At 42.0% G+C, this 18,807-nt stretch overlaps 1 protein-coding gene across 1 annotated transcript in view; it reads right to left on the bottom strand.

Moving 5' to 3' along the window:
* Nucleotides 1-1,214: 1,214 nt before the first annotated feature.
* Nucleotides 1,215-18,807, bottom strand: part of HS3ST4 (heparan sulfate-glucosamine 3-sulfotransferase 4) — a 453,449-nt gene continuing 435,856 nt past the window's right edge. Inside the window, exon 2 of the mRNA XM_064295731.1 lies at nucleotides 1,215-3,428. Coding sequence (XP_064151801.1) covers nucleotides 2,792-3,428 — 637 coding nt within the window. The 3' untranslated portion in view covers nucleotides 1,215-2,791. The remainder of the gene's footprint in view (nucleotides 3,429-18,807) is intronic.

Here is an 18,807-nt window from a genome sequence, read left to right as displayed (position 1 = left end):
TATAATTTATGCTTTGCTAATTGAAATCAAATACGAAATTCAATCTTCCGTGAGTTGCAATGCTCACGTTTAAATAAGGCAGACGTATTATCAACCTGACTCTTATTTTCACAGGTTAACTTAGATTTTTGGAATAGAAAATAATTCCTTTGTCAAGTTTCCCCACTGCAGAAGGCGACATGGTTTAGTGGTTCACTCCCAGAATCAAAAGGATCAAGCTAGTGTAGACACTGCAAAAAATAGGGCTTAAACATGTCAAGCTTGCTTTTCTTTACAGAACCAAGAGCTTTCAACCATATCACCAAACAGGCCCTTAAAAAGAAAAATTCTTAAGATCCCAAGGCTTAGGCCTCTGCTCTCTTTCTATAGAGAATTTCAGACTACAGGGAAACCCTGGCGGCATAGTGGTTAAGAGCTACAGCTGCTAACCAAAAGGTCGGCAGTTTGAATACACTAGGCGCTCCTTGGAAACCCTATGGGGCAGTTCTACTCTGTCCTATAGGATTGCTATGAGTCAGAATCAACTGGATGGCAGTGGATTTTGGTTTATTTATGTGACATATTTACGTGACGAGAGTAGTCTCTGTCCCTCTCAGGACACAAGCTTACCAGCTTTCTCTTGAAGCAGCTCTTAAGGTCTTGATGTCCATTCTTGAGGGGATAGCCTGAGAGATGGAAAATGTGATCAAAGGATTGAGTCGATGTGTGTCCACCCAAGATGGAAATAAGGGCAATAGTAATAGTCATTCTTAGCTGATAGGAAACATCTTTAAAGCTTTCGTATACCTAGACACTCCTTTGCCTGCCTAATTTATCATGTTACCCTTTAGCTATTTGCCATTGAACTACAAAAGAGACCATATTCCCCAAGGAAGCCATAAAACACTGGCGGTCTCTTCCCTTGCAAGTAATTCCCACAAGAGCATAAGGAAGGTAGGAGGGAGGAAGAGAGAGCAAAGAATACACACACACACACACACACACAAACTATATGTATGTATATATGTGTCTGTATGTTTTTTATGCGTATTTTGATCTATATCTTCTTTTGCTTTGGTAGTGAAGTTGTTTCTGTAGCCTTCGGCTCAAATAACAATGTTCTTAGCTGAAAAACAGTTTTTATTTGTAAGGCCATTTCTAAATCTGGCCTATAAGTCCATTCCTTGCCAGGACTGGTTAAGATAGGGAAAGTGGCACCTGTCTGGGGAGTGACTTTCTTTGTGCTGTTTCAAGACCCATCCTGTCCTGCAGACAAAATTCTCTCAGGGTCTTTGGGCTTGGTCCTTCTGGCCATCTCAGAAAGTGTGCTCCCAGCAGTCTAGGTGAGGGGATGGGGGTGGAGGTAACCAACACAAACACGCCATCAGAACCCATTAATCAGGTTGCATTAAGCTTTATAACAACACAGTTTTCATTTAGCGGGAGAAATGACAGTTTAATAACAGCTGAACAAATTTAACTCCCCCCCCCTTCATACATCTTTCCAATTTTACGAGAACAATTCCTGGTTTTGGAGATTTGTGAACAAGTGCTTTATGTCAAATGCTGCATTTTAATTGAATCAAACTAATGGGAAGGGACACTATTTGGCAGCCCTTGATGGGGGTGTCTGCAGACAGCCCTTGTCCTCCCCCACCCTCCCCATAAACTAGATCCAACAAATGGAGTCAGCTTCTAGCTGTGTCCCCATACATGCCATCTCTGAACAGGGCAAATGGAGCATGAGATGAGCGTGAGGGGCCATGGGTGGGGCAAATAGAAGGGACTACAGAATGGTAACTGCTCCCCTCCCCATTGTGTTCTAAGGGTTATTCGGGACAAGCGATATGCCAGCTCTCTGGTCCTTGCCCCTCTGGGGACCCTAAGGGACAGATCCCACACGAATCGCATGACTCAGAATCATGGCACTGAAGGAGAGGGTCTTGAGGTAAGGACATCTCTCACCAGGAGGACTGGCTTTCTTCTTTCACCCTCATCTTTGCCAGCCTCAGGGCTCAGGTGCAATCAACCACTCTTAGATCAGCCCTGTAGGCCTGATTCCAACCTTAGGGCAAATGCTAAACATCTCCACAACCCAGGATACTTATGAGGAGAGAGACCCAACCCCCTTAGAGGGCTCTTAGAAATAGACTTATATGGTGTCAGCTTTTCAGCTTTTTTTTTTTTTTTTGGTGAAGAACGTGCATGTCTCTGCCTTCATACTGATGGGGGACATGGGGCAAGTCAAGGAGTTGTGGGATAAGGACTTTAAGGAGAAGGCTAGAGACAACTTAGAGGGAGGATCTTTCTCCCTAGGGGTCCTAGAACACTCAGCCACAAATAGCATTCTGGAGAGACGCCAAAGCAGAGGTTTATACAGCAGGTAACTGTGCCAGGTACAGGGCTAGAACCCAAGCTCCCCAAACCAAAGTGAGAGCTCCCACCAAGGAGACCTTCCTTTCTAGCATTCAAATAAAACATTCATGGTACTGTCTCTGACCTTGACAACTATTTATCCTCTGTCTTCAGACTATTAACTAGCAGAAGACAAACATTAGCAGTGGGTTCTGGTGGCCATCTGGTCAACCAGATGCTGTTGTCCAGTTTTAGACAGCCCTGGGTCCTCTATGGGGATGTCATGGGATTCACTCCGGTGCCTAAACCAACAGCATTAGAGGCAATCCTGCTGGGATGAGAGAGGAAATATACTTGGCACTCCTGCAAGGCTGAGGGTGCAGACCCTGGGGAGTTTCAGGACTCAGGTAAGGAACCTCCACAGCTATTCACTAGCCTTCTCTCCACATCTCTAGCCTCATTTGTCACTCTCTTCCTGCTCCCACTGGAAATCTTGACCAGTCATTTGGTAAAACATCATGTTGAAGGGTTTGTAGAATTTCCGTAGTCTGTGGATCACATCTGGGTCGATGCGGGGATGAGTCCGACCTTTGCTCTTGCCTAAGCATCTTGGGGCGCTGCTGTCTTCTGGCTTCTTTAGGCAAGGGAACCCCTTGGTTTTGTTGAAATAGAAATGTTTATCAGTCACAACACGCTTGAGGCCAAGGAAATCCTGTACTTTGGCCATTTCCCCCGCGGGGTCTACTATGAGTCGCTCACCACTGACAAAGAGGATCTGAGAGAGGGGGAAATACTGCAGCCAGTTTTCCAGGTGCAGCGCATAGATCCCTATTCGAATGGCACTCCAGGATGCATCGATCAACCCCAGGGTCCTGTTTTTGAAAGCCAGCACCTCGAAGGTGGGGATCTCGGGTTTCTTTGACAGTGTCTGAGTGTAGTCGGAGATGGCCCTGGTCACGGGGTTTCTCACCACCACAATCAGTTTGATGTCCTTGGCCATGGAGTGGATGCGCTTGGGAGCTTCATTTGTCACAAAGTAACTTGGTGTCTTCTCCATGGTTATCTGCCCATCCAAGGTCTTAGGCATCACATTTCTGGAAGAGGGAAGAAAAGAGAAGTGAGTGGTTATTTCTATCTAGAAATATTCTAATGTTTTGCCTGGCACAAAATGTTTTATATAACCAACCTAGTGGTTAATTAAATTAATGGAAAACAGTTGTAAGGTCTTCCTAACGCTGTGTCCTGACTATAGTTCTGACTATAGTGTTATCAGAAAAGGCAGCAAAAAAGCTTACGCATTCACTCTTGGGAACCATATACACCTATTACCAGTTATATTTAACCTGGACATGTTCTTAACTTCTCCATTAGTTTTATAATCTCTAAAACAGAGATAATAACAGCACCTACTTCACACTCTAGCATAAGGATTAAAGGAAATAATACCTGTAAAGCATTTAGCACAGAATCGGGCATGTATACGAGCTCAATAAACTAAACAAACAAAAAACCAAACCCACTGCCATTGAGTCAATTCTGACTCATAGTGACCCTATAGGAGAGAGTAGAACTGCCCCCATAGAGTTTCCAAGAAGTGCCTGGCGGATTCAAACTGCCAACCTCTTGGTTAGCAGCTGTAGCACTTAACCACTATGCCACCAGGGTTTCCCAAAAAGCTAAGGCTATTATTATTGTTACAGTGGCTTTCAGAAAACGTTTGAGCTCAACAAGACCTCAAAGATGATCTAGTCCAGGGGCTGACAAACTACTGCCCAGCTCAGAATGATTTTTCCATCTTTCACTAGTTGAAAAAAATCAAAATGATAATTGTCTTTTGGGAGAAAGGAAAATTAAAGAAAATTCCAATTTCAGTGTCCATCAATCACCTTTCATGGGAACACAGCCATCCTCATTCATTTGTACATTGTTTATAGTTGGTTTTACACTACAATGGCAGAGTTGAGTAGTTGCAACAGAGACAGAGATCTTCCTGGACTGCAAAGCTTCCAATATTTACTATCTGTCCCTTTAAGAAAAAGTTTGCTGACTTCTGATCTGGTCTGAAGGCAGAAGGCATTGCTGTGCAAATGAGGAAGCTGAAGCCCTAGAACAGGAATGAATAGAAGAATCAGATAAGCTTTGTGACCTCAGTATGTTGAGTCACAACCCCAGGCTTCAGTATCCTCATTGTAAAATGGTAAAACTGCCCTCAAGATGAAGCTGAGGAGAAAATGACAGACAGAGCAAGAGCGCTTAACACAGGTCTGGTTAAATGCAAGGGAGTTTGGGAGTTGCCTTCTTTCTTTTCTCCTGAGGCGTCCACTCAGCCAGTGACAGATCTCACATTAGGGATCAGGTCTCCTGCTTCCCTTGCCAGGGTTGCTTCTTCACACCCACCCTCCATATGTGCCCATCTTCAGAATGGTCTTGTCTCATTTGGGAACTTCAAGATGTTAAAGGGGTTTAACACGATTTGTCCCCCAGTCCCAACTGTGGCAGGTCTCTCAATGATAACACAATGTCCAGTATCCTATTATACAGTCAATTTGCTATAGGCATATGTAGACCAAAGTTAATTGACAATAAACCTGTTCGATACCTGTTGCTATGGCAGACCATCTGCTACCACGTGCTCCATTAAGTCTATTCACTTCTAAGCCTTGCACCAAAGTGGTACATTTAGGATTATACAAGACCTCTTTGTTATGATGACATGCTTTTAAATGTCTCAGCTAATAAAACTTAATACAGACAAAGATCCCTTAGCTTCCCCTACCATAATTAAATTTATTTACTATCGCGTGTCTGGAGAAAGAATGACTTTTCTTTTATCTGTAATTCACATGCTCGGTCAATAATTAATTGCTACTGGGTTTTGAGCTTTCTCTGCAAGCACTTTTATTAGGCAAGAGGAATCAGCCTGGTTGAAAAATTAACATAGAGCTAGATGCTGTTAAAGTGCAATGGTTGGGCAGCATGGACTTTTCGGATCAAAGCAATAGCCCTAGCCATTCACAATCATGCTTGTCTTGGACTGATATGTTCTCCAAAGTATTTTGAGGGTCTCTATGTGTGCGGAAACCCTGGTGGCATAGTGGTTAAGAACTACAGCTGCTAATCAAGAGGTCGGCAGTTCAAATCCACCAGGCATTCCTTGGAAACTCTACGGGGTAGTTCTACTCTATCCTATACGGTCGCTACGAGTCAGAATCAACTCCATAAAAATGGGTTTTTTTGGTATATGTGTGTGCCTGTCTGGCACTTGCCAGATCTAACTGTCTCCTTTGGAGTATCTGGCCTAAGGAGCACAGTTTTTGGGGGGTCAGAATTCCAGATTGAAGAGTCCTGACAACTCCCTTATCACCCCAATAAAGTCACTTAGCCAATTCTAAGCCTCAATATTCTTATCTAAAAAATGGGTTTAATAAGAATCCTTCCCTCGTAGGGTTGTAATGAAGATTAAATATAATGAAGTGTTAAATTATTATTTGCTATTTCTGTTGTGTGCTGTAGAATCAATTCTGACCCACAGAAACCCTATATGACTAAGTAGAACTGCCCCATAGGGTTTCCTAGGCTGTACTCTTTAAGGGAGCAGATCACTAGGTCTTTTCTTCGTGGAGCAGGTGGTAGGTTTGAACCACGGACCTTTAGGTTAGCAGCCAAGCGCTTATCCATTCTATCACCAGGGCTCCTTATTAATTTATTAGGGTGCCAAAACAACAAACCTATTGTCAGCAAGTCGATTCTGATTCGTGGCTACCCCATGTGTCATAAAGCAGAACTGCTCCATAGGGTTATCTTGGCTGTAATCTTTATGGAAGCAGATTGCCAGGCCTTTCTTCCACAGTGCCACTGGGTGAGTCCAAACCTCCAACCTTTAAGTTAGTAGTCAAGCACCAACTGTCTGCTCCACCTAGGGACCTAAAAATTATTAGGATGTTGTTGTCGTTACTCAATGCCACCTTACATACAACAGAACAAAACACTGCCCAGTCCTGCGCCATGCTCACAATTGTTGTTATGCTTGAGCCAATTGTTGCGACCACTGTATCAATCTATTTTGTTGAAGGTCTTCCTCTTTTTCAAGGACCCTCTACTTTACCAAGCATGATGTTCTTCTCCAGGGACTGCTCCTTCTTGATAACATGTCCAAGTACGTGAGATGCAGTCTCACCATCCTCACTCCTAAGGAGCACTCTGGCTGTACTTCTTCCAAGACAGATTTGTTCATTCTTCTGGCAGTTCATGGTATATTCAATACTCTTTGTCAACACCATAATTCAAAGGCATCAATTCTTCTTATTCATTGTCCAGCTTTTGGTGCATATGAGGCGACTGGAAATACCATGGTTTGGGTCAGGCACACCTTAGTCCTCAAAGTGACATCTTTGCTTTTGAACCCTTTAAAGAGGTTTTTTTGCAGCAGATTTGCCCAATGCAATGCATCGTTTGATTTCTGGACTGCTGTTTCCATGGGTGTTGATTATGGATCCAAGTCAAATGAAACCTTTAACAACTTCAATGTTTTCTCCATTTATCATGATGTTGCTTATTGGCCCAGTTGTAAGGATTTTTGTTGTCTTTATGTTGAGATGTAATCCATATTGAAGACCGTAGTCTTTGATCTACACCAGTAAGTACTTCAAGTCCTCTTTACTTTCAGCAAGCAAGGTAGTGTCATCTGCATATTTCAGGTTGTTAATGAGTCTTTCTCCAATTCTTCTTCATATAGTCGAGCATCTAGAATTATTTGCTCAGCATACAGACTGAACAAGTATGGTGAAGGGATATAACCCTGATGCACATCTTTCCTGACTTTAAACCAAGCAGTATCCCTTTATTCACATCTTTCCTGACTTTAAACCAAGGAGTATCCCTTCATTCTGTTCAAACAAATGTCTCTTTGTCTATGTACAGGTTCCTCACGAGCACAATTAAAAAAAAAAAAAACAATTAAGTGGTCTGGAAATCCTATTCTTCTCAATGTTATCCATAATTTGTTATGACCACATAGTCAAATGCCTCTGCATAGTCAATAAAACACAGGCAAACGTCTTTCTGATATTCTCTGCATTCAGCCAAGATCCATCTGACATCAGCAATGATATCCTTCCACATCCTCTTCTGAATCTGGCTTGAATTTCTGGCAGTTCTCTGTCAATATACTTATGCAACAGTTTTTGAATTATATTCAGCATAACTTAACTTGCATGGGATATTAATGATATTGTTCGACAATTTCCACATTCTGTTGGATCACCTTTCTTTGAAATGGGCATAGATATGGATTTCTCCCATTCGGTTGGCCGAATAACTATCTTCCAAATTTCTTGGCATAGACAAGTGAGTGCGTCCAGTATTGCATCTGTTTGTTGAAACATCTCAATTGGTATTCTGTCAATTCCTGGAACCTTCTTTTTCAACAATGCCTTCAGTGCAGCTTGGACACTTGCCTTCAATTTAATCGGTTCTTAATCATATGCTACCTCCTGAAATGGTTGAAAGCCAACCAATTCTTTATGGTATAGTGACTCTATGTTTTCCTTCTATCTTCTTTTGATGCTTCCTGTGTAGTTCAATATTTTGCCCATAGAATCCTTCAATATTGCAGCAGGATGCTTGAATTTTTTCCTCAATTCTTTCAGTTTGAGAAATGCTGAGCATGCTCTTCCCTTTTAGTTTTCTAACTCCAGGTCTTTACACATTTCATTATAATACTTTATTTTGTCTTCTCAAGCCTCCCTTTGAAATCTTCTATTCAGCTCTTTTACTGTATCATTTCTTTCATTTGCTTTAGCTACTTTACATTCAAGAACCTTTTGCTTTCTTCATATATGATATCCTCGATGTCATTCCACAACTTGTCTGGTCTTCAGTCATTAGTGTTCAATGCATCAAATCTTCTTGAGATGGTCTCTAAATTTAGGTGGGATACACTCAAGGTCATACTTTGGCTCCCATGTACTTGTTCTAATTTCCTTCAGCTTCAACTGGAACTTGCATATGAGCAATTGATCGTCCCGCTGTCGGCCCCTGGCCTTGTTCTGACTGACCATATTGAGCTTCTGCATCGTGTCTCTTTCCACAGATGTATTTGATTTGATTCCTGTGTATTCCATCTGGCAAGTCCCATATGTATAAAACCAAAACCCACTGCCATTGCGTCGATTCTGACTCACAGCGACCCTGTAGGACAGAGTAGAACTGCCCTGTAGAGTTTCCAAGGAGCACCTGGCAGATTCGAACTGCTGACCTCTTGGTTAGCAGCCGTAGCACTTAACCACTATGCCACCACGGTTTCCCCCATATGCATAGTCACCATTTATGTTGTTGAAAAAAGGTATTTCTAATGAATAGGTTGTTGGTCTTGCAAAATTCTATCATTCTGTCTCCGGCATCATTTCTATCACCAAGGCCATATTTTCCAACTAGTGATCCTTCGCTATGAGTCAGAATCGACTTGACAGCAGTGGATTTTGGTTTTGGATCCTTCTTTGTTTCCAACTTTCGTGTTCCAATCACCAGTAATTATCGATGCATCTTGACTGCGTGTTTGTTCAACTTCAGATGCAGAAGTTGCTAAAAATCTTCAATTTCTTCATCTTTGGCATTAAAGGTTGGTGTGTAAATTTGAATAATAGTCGTATTAACTGGTCTTCCTTGTAGGCTTATGGATATATCCTATCATTGACAGTGCTGTACTTCAGGATAGATCTTGAAATGTTCTTTTTGACATTGAACGCAATGTCATTCGTATTCAATTTCTCATTCTCGGCATAATAGACCATAAGATTGTCTCATTCAAAATGGCTAGTACCAGTCCTTTTCAGCTCATTAACGCCTAGGATATCAATCTTTATGTATTCCATTTCATTTTGACAACTTCCAATTTTCCTAGCTTCATACTTTGTACATTCCATGTTCCAAATATTAATGGATGTTTGCAGCTGTTTCTTCTCATCTTGAGTTGTGCCAGATTAGCCAATGAAGGTTCCAAAAGCTTTACTCCATCCGCATCATTAAGGTTCACTTTGAGGAGGTGGTTCTTTTCAGTCGTATTTTGAATGTCTTCCAATTTGAGGGGCTTATCTTCCGGCACTATATTGGACAATGTTATTCTGCTATTTATAAGGTTTTTACTGGCCAATTTCTTGGAAGTAGGCCACCAGGTCCTTCTTCCTAGTCTGTCTTAGTCTGGAAGCTTCACTGAAGCCTGTCCAGCATGGGTGACCCTACTGGTAATTGAAATACCAGTGGCATAGCTTCCAGCATCCCAGCAACACACAAGCTACCACAGTATGACAAACTGACAGATGAATGGTGTGGTGCTAATAAAAATTATTAGGATGGTGCCCAATTAATTCCAGAATTTTTTTAACAGGGTAGTTGCACAGGATCAGTCTCATCACAATTCTTAAAGAAGGGCAAGGAAAAATATTTACATTTCACCAAATGGAAAAGCTGAACCACACAGGAACTAAAGGACTGGCTGAGAACAAAGCATGTTTTGTTTCAAGCCAATATCATCAACTGTACTTCCTGATCTGGAGACTGGTGAGCAACAGGGGAGCCACTTAGTTCAATCTGAGTTTAGGAAGGTACTGATGTTCTACTTTTATTTCAACTGGAGAGATGACTTCCCTTATTTTATTATGAAATTCATATCCTAGCATAAAAATATTAAGTAAATGTTGATGTAAAAAATAATCACCCGAAGATAGCTATTTTCACATGGCCTTTCCAGATTTTAGTGTCTCAAATGTGCTTCTGTTTATTTTGTTGCATTTTCCTTTAGCACAAGCGCAGCTGCGAGGCTTTTCTTCTCACCCATTCTTTGCCATTCACTTCTTACACCTCAGTGTTTTTCTTTACATTGAGCCTCGTCCAAGTTCATCTCCTTCACATCAACTAATTGCTGCAGCCTGTCAAGATCTTTATGGGTATTAATGAAATGGGATGAAATGGAATCCAACCTATAAGCCAGTGGGTGCAGGGCAGTAGGTGTGTTTCTAGCTCAATGCTGGGCTTAAAAGGGAGTGAGAGGGAGGATCACTGGTGAAGGTAGAGGGGAGCGGAGGGATCTAAATGGCTTTGTTTATTTTATGGACGAACGTTAAACCATGTAATTTAGGAGTGTTCCTGTATTTGGGGCACAAACGGTAAGACAAGATCCAACTGTTGTGGCGTGATTTACCCAGGATATTTTGCCAATTAGGAAGATACTCAGTAGCTGCTCAAAATCTATAAAGTAGCAGTTCCCCCCCAAAACTAATTCTGAATCAGTTATATTCATTCATTTTATGAATGTGTAATGCTCACTTACTGGCAAACATGTTTCCTGCCTCTACATGTTATATAGAGAGAGCTCTTTATAGTCACATTGAGGTCCTGGGTGGCGCAAATGGTTAAGTGCTTGGCTACTAATAGAGCGGTTTGAATTCACCCAGAAGCAGCTCAGAAGAAGGGACTGGTGATCTCCTTCTGAAGGATCAGCCATTGAAAACCCTATGGAGCACATTTCCACTCTGATACTTGTGGGATTGCCATGAGTCGGGATTGACTAGACAGCAACGGTTTGTTTCTCTATAGTCAAAAACTTATTGAGAAACTGGCTCAGAACCTGTCATTTTTCAAGGTTTCACTAAGTATGTCACTTGGCTCTAAATCCAGGGGCCACGCAAAAGGAACTCAACTCCAGAGTCAGTGCCTAAAACCAGTTCCTGACAAATAGCAGGTGCTCAATTAGTATCTGGAAACCCTGGTGGCGTAGTGGTTAAGTGCTACAGCTGCTAACCAAAAGGTCAGCAGTTCGAATCCACCAGGGCCTCCTTGGAAACTCTATGGGGCAGTTCTACTCTGTCCTATAGGGTCACTATGAGTCGGACTAGACTCAAAGGCAATGGGTTTTGGGTTAAATTAGTATTTGTTGATTGAATGTATGAATAGCAAGCCAATTACCTCCTTTTTCCTGTGCTAGGGTGGAATCTTCCACATATCTGTCCTAAAGCTAGGTTTTTGTTATCACTGGTTTTGTTACTCTGCCTTTTCTTGGCCCTTATTCCCTCACCAGGGCTCTCACCTAGGCCCCAAACCAGTCTCAATTTCCACACTCATCCTAGTCTCTGTCTTCCTATAAAGCTTGAGGAGGCAACTCTCCTACTGTCTAAGGCCTCCACTTGGATTTTGGATCTCATCCCTCTACCTCCTCAGGAATTTCACCCCAATTTTCCTTCTCTCTTGGGTTTTAATTAAGTTTTACTCAACTGGATCTAACATTTGAACATGCTCATGTTCACATATCTGTGCTTGAGGATAAAGAAGATGACCAGTTTTGCTGGAGGGGAGTCAGTCAAGGCAAGAATGTTGGAAAGTAAGGTCAGGGAGATGGGCAGGGAACAGATCTTGGATGGCCTTCTAAGAAATGGGAACGACACTGGGTTTTATTCTAAATGGGATGAAAACTACTGAAGAATACTGACCAGAAGGGTATGACATGATTTATATTTTACAAGACATATTGTGGGGGTATTCTGTCTGATTTGATGACAACACAAGGGAGTGTGGTAAAGGGAGAAGGAAAGCAATCTGCTAAAAGTCCTTTTCAGGATGCCATGTTAGAGATGAGGGTGGCATGGAGGCGGTAGGGTGGGCAAAATGATAAAAAGCATTTAAATGTGGGATATATATTTTGAAAGTAGAGCCAAGAGGTTTTAATGATGGATAGAGCATAAGTGTGAGAAAAAAAGAGCTGTCATGGATAACTCCAAGATTGCTGGCCTGAGCAACTGGTTAAATGGTTAGTGTAATAATTGATATAGGGCCACCACCCATCTTTGTCATATTGCAGCGGCTTGCATGTTGCTGTAATGCTGGAAGCTATGCCACTGGTATTCCAAATACTAGCAGAATCCTCCATGGTGGACAGGTTCCAGGGGAGCTTCCAGACTAAGACCAGGAAAGGAATGTCTGGTAAGGTGCTTCTGTAAAATTTCCAGTGAAAATCTTATGGATCACAACAGAAGATTGTCCAGTGTAGTGCTGGAAGATGAGCCCCCTAAGTTAGAAGGCACTCAACAATGGACTCTGGACTCAAGAATACCAATGATGGAGTAGATGGCACAGAACTGGGCAATGTTTTATTCTGTTATACATAAGGTCATCATGAGTCAGAGCCAACTCAACAGCAACGAACAACAAAAAAATTAATATGGAGAATGCTAGATAAGAAGCAGATTTGGGGAGAAAGATACCAAGTTTGATTTTAGGCTTGTTATTATGAGATATCTGTTTCACTTAGGCTCAAGTGGATCCGTTACGTAATCATCTTGATACAAGAGTTTGAATTCAAGGATGATACAGGTTGGAGGCGTACATTTATGTCAAGTGGTCACATTCCAGTTACCAGGCAGTAGGGAGAAGAAACATCTTCCTCTCTTTACCTTCACTAGTGGAAAATGAGACTTCTTTGCCTATTTTGGGAGTTCTTTTGTGTAAGAAGAGTGTTAAGTTGCTGGGTGTGCAAATCTTATTTTTAAATGTCCATTACAAAGATTAAGTTACTAATCTTTATTCCTAAAGTCCTTGATAACTAACTACCTGTGTTACAGAACTTAGCATAGTGACATAATATGATTCTTCTCCTTGCACTTCATGGCTAATCTCAGTCCCTTGAAGCCACGAGCAGAGTTCTATTCATTGCATCTCCAGTGCCTAACACTGTGCCTCCCACATGGTAACCAAACCCAAACCCAACTGTTGCCTCGAGTTGATTCTGACTCATAGCAACCCTATAGGACAGAGTAGAACTGCCCCATACAGTTTCCAAGGAGTGCCTGGTGGATTTGAACTGCTGACCTTTTGGTTAACAGCCATAGCACTTTAACCACTACACCATCAGCCACATGGTAGATGCCCAATAATTCTTTATGATTATAGGATGGACAAACGAATGACAGGCAAATGCATAAATGGTCCCTGGAAGTCGAGAGAATTGGGGAAGTGTGGAGGATGGCCACTGCTCCTCTGAGTAGATTTTCCTTGGAGTGCCTGAGTCCCATGCCATTCCTGTCTGAAAGACCATGCACTTCAATGTGGACCATATGGTGAGAAAACACTGCATCTGTGCTTGGAACAGCTCGTTAACAGTATCTTGGGTGCTCAGAGAAACCGTGACATCAGCGTCATCACAGTCCTGATGCGAGAATCATTCCACAAGATCACACAGCTGCTCTCACAGCCCCAAATGTTTATGAGACACTATCCAGCTCACTTCCTCCCACCTCCCCTGGTACTGGTGCTCTGCGAAGCTCTAGCTCCATCTGAATGCAGGGCAGCATCTGGGGACGTCCTAGAAACAATGGTACAATAGTCTTCACGTGGCATAGAGTGAGAGCCGCCATTCAGTGACTGCTCACTATAGGGTGTGTTTTGCAGCTGAGAGTTCAAGTTCTGATCTTAGATCGACTTCTGTAAACACTTTCAGAAGTTAGACTCTACAGCCTAGTGGTTAAGAACATGGACTCTCAGCCAAACTTATTGAGTTCAAATCTACCTACTACCTGTGTGACCCTGGGCAAATTACTTAACCCAAGTAATTTGTGTCACAGTTTCATTATCTGGAAAATGGGCATAATAATAATAATACCTTCCTTATCAATTTTTTGTGAAGATGAAATGAGTATACTAGAAGGTTCTCAGTATGCTGGCTGTTAATTTTCACAACTGCTTTCTTAAAATGACACTATTATTATCCGCACTTCTTACCACTATTATTACCCTCAGGAAACTGAAGCCTGGTGTGACTGATTCGCTTGCCCAAAGTAACAAGAGGTAGAGTCCAGATTTGATCCTGGGGCTGTCTGACACCATGGCTCAAGACCTTAATTACTGCCCAATAATGCTTAACCAAATGGAAACAGACACTCAGCCCAGTTACATGTGTCTTGTCCAAGATCACCCTGCTAGTAGGTGGTAAAGCTGAATCTTGAAATGAAACTCGTTCTGTGTGCTGTAAAGGTGGGCTGTCACAGACATACCACTGAAAGTTACAGAAACACAGGCCAGAATCTCCAGAAATTCTTGCCAGATCAAGCTGCATCATTCAATTTGTGATATCTCTCTCCGGGGCCTCCTCAATCAAAGCAAATGGATATCATCATGAATGCCCAGGGAGAAAGCAATCACCCGTGTTAGCTATGAAGTGCCCGTTCTCTCTAGAAGGGTCACTGGAAGATCTTGCCTTTGGCTTGTCTGAATTAGAGGTACACAGGCCCCTTTCATTTTCCCAAATGTATTATCCAGCGAAACAAATGGCACATAAATTACCAATCTTTTCTGGGCCCTCCTGATGAACTGTAGCCCAAGAGAATGGTGGTTAGAGCAAGGGCATGAGATGAGTGAGGCCACTTCATCTGCATTGAGGCAAGAAACTTACTTAGAAATTCAATTGAGCACGTCCTACTTGCCAAGCATGGGCAAGGCAGTTTCACATGTTATACTGGTTAAACCTCACAAGTAGTATATGTTTCACTGAGCACTTTATAGAGATGTGGAAGTTGAGGCTCAATGACACAATGAACCCTGTCCAAGGACATGTAGCCAGGACCTTGTCCTGCCCAGTTATGATGAAAATTTCATGGTGCTTTTCAAACCCGAATTCATGTTCTTGGATCCATGAGGGCAAAAAAAAAAAAAGCCATTTAGAAACCACTTTGCTTATATAGGGACCCAAGGCTGGAATCATGCCCCAGGGCCACATGGCTCTCAGCCAAACTGGGCTAAGAAATGGGGATTCCTGAGTTGTAGTTCTGAATGAACAACTAACTTGCTGAATGACCTTAGGAAAGGGACTTCCCCTCTATGGACCTCAGATTCCTATACAATAAAGGACTGTTAATATTAAATCCCTAATTTATTACATTAAGTATTTATTATGCATCATATATTGGGTATAACCAAACCAAACACATTGCTGTCGAGTTGATTTTGACTCATAGCTAACCTGTAGGACAGAGTACAACTGCCCCATAGGACTTCCAAAGAGTAGATGGTGAATTCGAACTGCCTGCCTTTTGTTTAGTAGCTGTAGCTCTTAACTACTCTGCCACCAGGGCTCCTGTATGATAAAGGACTGTGTTAATAATTACTCCCTAATTTATTACATTAAGTATTTATTGGCACTTATGCAAAAAAAAAAAAAAAATTTTTTTTTATGCACTGCCCTGATGGCATAGTGGTTAAGAGCTTGGCCGCTAACCAAAAGGTCGGCAGTTCAAATCTACCAGCTGCTCCTTGGAAACCCTATGGGGCAGTTCTACTCTTTCCTGTAGGGTCACTATGAGTCAAAAATGACTCAACGGCAATGGGTTTAGTGTTTGCTTTTTGTTTTATTATGCACTATATATTGGGTATATGTTGATGATAAAACAGGCATGATCCTTGCCTTTCAATAGACAGTCCGTTTTTTGAGGGAATGGACTGAATGTCCCCTTCTGTAAAGCAGTCTGTGGTTCAGATGGAACCTACATCTCTTGTGGGCAGAGATTTCTTCCAAACAGAGTGGTATCTGCTGAATCTCAGCCCTTTTCTAGATGTCAACAAGAGAGAGAACGAAGTGACAGAATTGTGTGGGACAGGAGAGGAAAAAGGAGGAAGGCGAGAGAAGTGAAAGATGAAGGAGATTAGAAAGGAGAAGTAGGAGAAATAAAACGGAAGGAAAAGAGTGAGAAGGAAGTAGGAGAAGAAAGAGAAGGAGTTAGGCTTGAAAACACAAACACAATTTAAATAACTGAAAGAGAGTGACAGCTTCATTCAAGTTTTTAAAAAGCACAGGACCAACGTGGAGTCCCAGGGTGGTGCAAACAGTTAACGTGCTTAGCTGCTAACCAAAACGTTGGAGGTTTGAATCCACCCTGAGACACCCCTGAAGAAAGGTCTGGGGATCTACTTCTGAAATATCAGCCACTGAAAACCCTACGGAGCACAGTTCTCCTCTGAGTCTGGGGTCACCAGGAGTCAGGATTGACTTGATGGCAACTGGAACTGGAAAACGAAAAAGTTGCAGATGAGCACAGCATACCTAGGTCTCAAGGATTATTTATTTCTTTATTTTTGCATGTTTATTTTAAAGTTGGTGCCAGGCAGGCACAACAGCTAATTTAGGATTAGAAGATTTATAATGAGGCACTAGGGAAAACTGACATTTGCCTCCCCTGAAGAGACATAATTATATGACAGACAGAAAAAGAGAAATAGAGACAGAGAGGGAGAGAAAGTCAGGCAGACAGGAGAAGAGAAAGAGATAGAATCTGAGAATTTACTATACTCTGAGGGGATGAGGAAAGAATACCCTGGAAAAATGATTCACGTCACTCACCATTCTCCTCTGAGGCTGCCCTAGTGCCTTGAACCCTGTTTGGATGGGGTTTTTCTCGAAGGATCAGAAATGAAGGACACAGCCTATCCCATGGGGGAAACTTCCTCATATTTTGTGGCCAGAGACACAATAAAAGACAAAAATGGAAAAAGAGAAAGCCCATTTTCAGGCCATTTCCAGCTCTACAACAGGTTGTCTCGCTGCTTTTCAAAGGTAGTTCTGCCTTTCCAAGTGAGGATGATAAGGACTTCATAATTTTCATCAACTCTAATGGCGTCTTCACTCCCTGAATGATCAGGAGCTGGCCACACAGAATATTAAGGCTCCCATATCTATGTCCTTGGGGCAGGTGGGATGAGAAACTGGCCTGGTAGGTTCAGAGCATGTGGTACCTTTTCTAGAGATCAGAAGAAGGCTTAGGTGTCACAGGTGTGTCCAACTACCCCTGGAGAGTGTCGGAAATGCCAGTCTATCACAGAGGGTTGAATGTCTTCACCCCCATGCTCTTAATAGACTTCCATATTAATCTCTTGTACTTTATATGTTTCCTTTCATGGGATCTAAATTTTGGAGTCAACCTCACTAATCCAAGTAATTATAAATGAGTTTTTCTTTATTTGTTTTTATATCAGGAATATGTACAATTGCTTATTAGTGTTTCTTAACAGGAGAAAACTACGTGACTATACTGAGACAAATTTGAGCCAAAAAAAAAAAAAAAAAAGGAGACCGTTAATGGGGCAACTGAGGTGTGCCAGGCACTATGCCAGTATTAGGAGACAAAGTGAAGAGCAAGATCCTGCCCTCAAGAAGCTAGCATTTCCTGAAATAGTAAAAATGGTGTGAAGGGGTCTATTCTTATGCTTTAGGGCTCCTAGAGGTCCATGAGCTCCAGGCTAGGAATTACTGATTGAGGGCCAGCTTGGTTCCAGAGTCCACAATCACCTCCATCAGAAGTTTGCCAAGTTCATCATCCTCACAAAAGGCATATGGCTAAGAGCTGAGCTTCTGCGTCCCATCATTCAACCATACTCACCTTGAGCTACTTTTATGCTTTCGATCCTCAGTTCCATCACCTGTCAAATAGGAATTACAACATCTCCTACTCATTCACAAGAAAAATATCAACACCCTGGCACAGAGCAGGTACTGGTAAATGTTCCCTCTTGTTGTCACAGCTAGTGTGATGTATCACTAGTAAGTGCAAACAAATGTATCTGCTGAGTGACTGAAGAATTGTTGTTGTTGTTAACGGAGTTGGCTCTGACTCTTGGAGACGTTATATATAACAGAACAAAATGGTGCCCAGTCCTGTGCCCTCTTCGTGATCACTGTTATTTTTGAATCCATTGTTGTAGCTATCGTGTCAATCCATCTCATTGAGAGTTTCTCTTGTTTTTGTTGACCCTCTCCTTGACCAAACATGATGTCCTTTCTTAGCAGTTGGTCTTTCCTAATAATCAAAGTAAGCCAGTCTCACCGTTCTCCCTTCTTTTAAGGAGCATTGTGGTCATATTTCTTCTAAGGCTGATTCGTTTGTTCTTCTGGCAGTCCAGGGTATATTCAATATTTTTGCCAACACCACAATTGGAATGCATCAATTCTTCTTCTGTCTTCCTTATTCATTGTCCGGATTTCAAATGTATATGAGGCTTGAATCCAAATGACTATTACTGGTTGCCTAATGTATGTACTCATATGTAAATAATAATGACTCTAGTTCACAGAAACTAACCTCTCAGTTTGGCATACATTCCAGTGAATTACTAGAAATCTCTGCTTGTGACTCCAGGTTGTCCAAGTATGTGTGAACTCTCATTGCTGGGCAGAGCTTGGCCAATCTATGGGGCAATGCCTCACACCACACAAGACACATGACTTTTATTTCTCCCTGCCGTGTCTGACCTACTCCAGTGTGATCCCTGGTTTTTAACATCAGTAGACCACCATATGACAGAAGTTAACTTTTTCATATGGTTTGATTTAGAAAACACATATGGACAGAAAGTAACTATGAATTCAACAAACCTTTAAAATAAATTTGTGATTGAGTCATCACCATTGCATCTACATTTTTGAAAAGCTGTCGTGTGTGT

This window comes from Loxodonta africana, chromosome 12 (genome assembly GCF_030014295.1).
Source record: "Loxodonta africana isolate mLoxAfr1 chromosome 12, mLoxAfr1.hap2, whole genome shotgun sequence".
Classification (NCBI taxonomy): Eukaryota; Metazoa; Chordata; class Mammalia; order Proboscidea; family Elephantidae; genus Loxodonta; species Loxodonta africana.
This window is presented reverse-complemented; position numbering and strand designations above follow the sequence as displayed.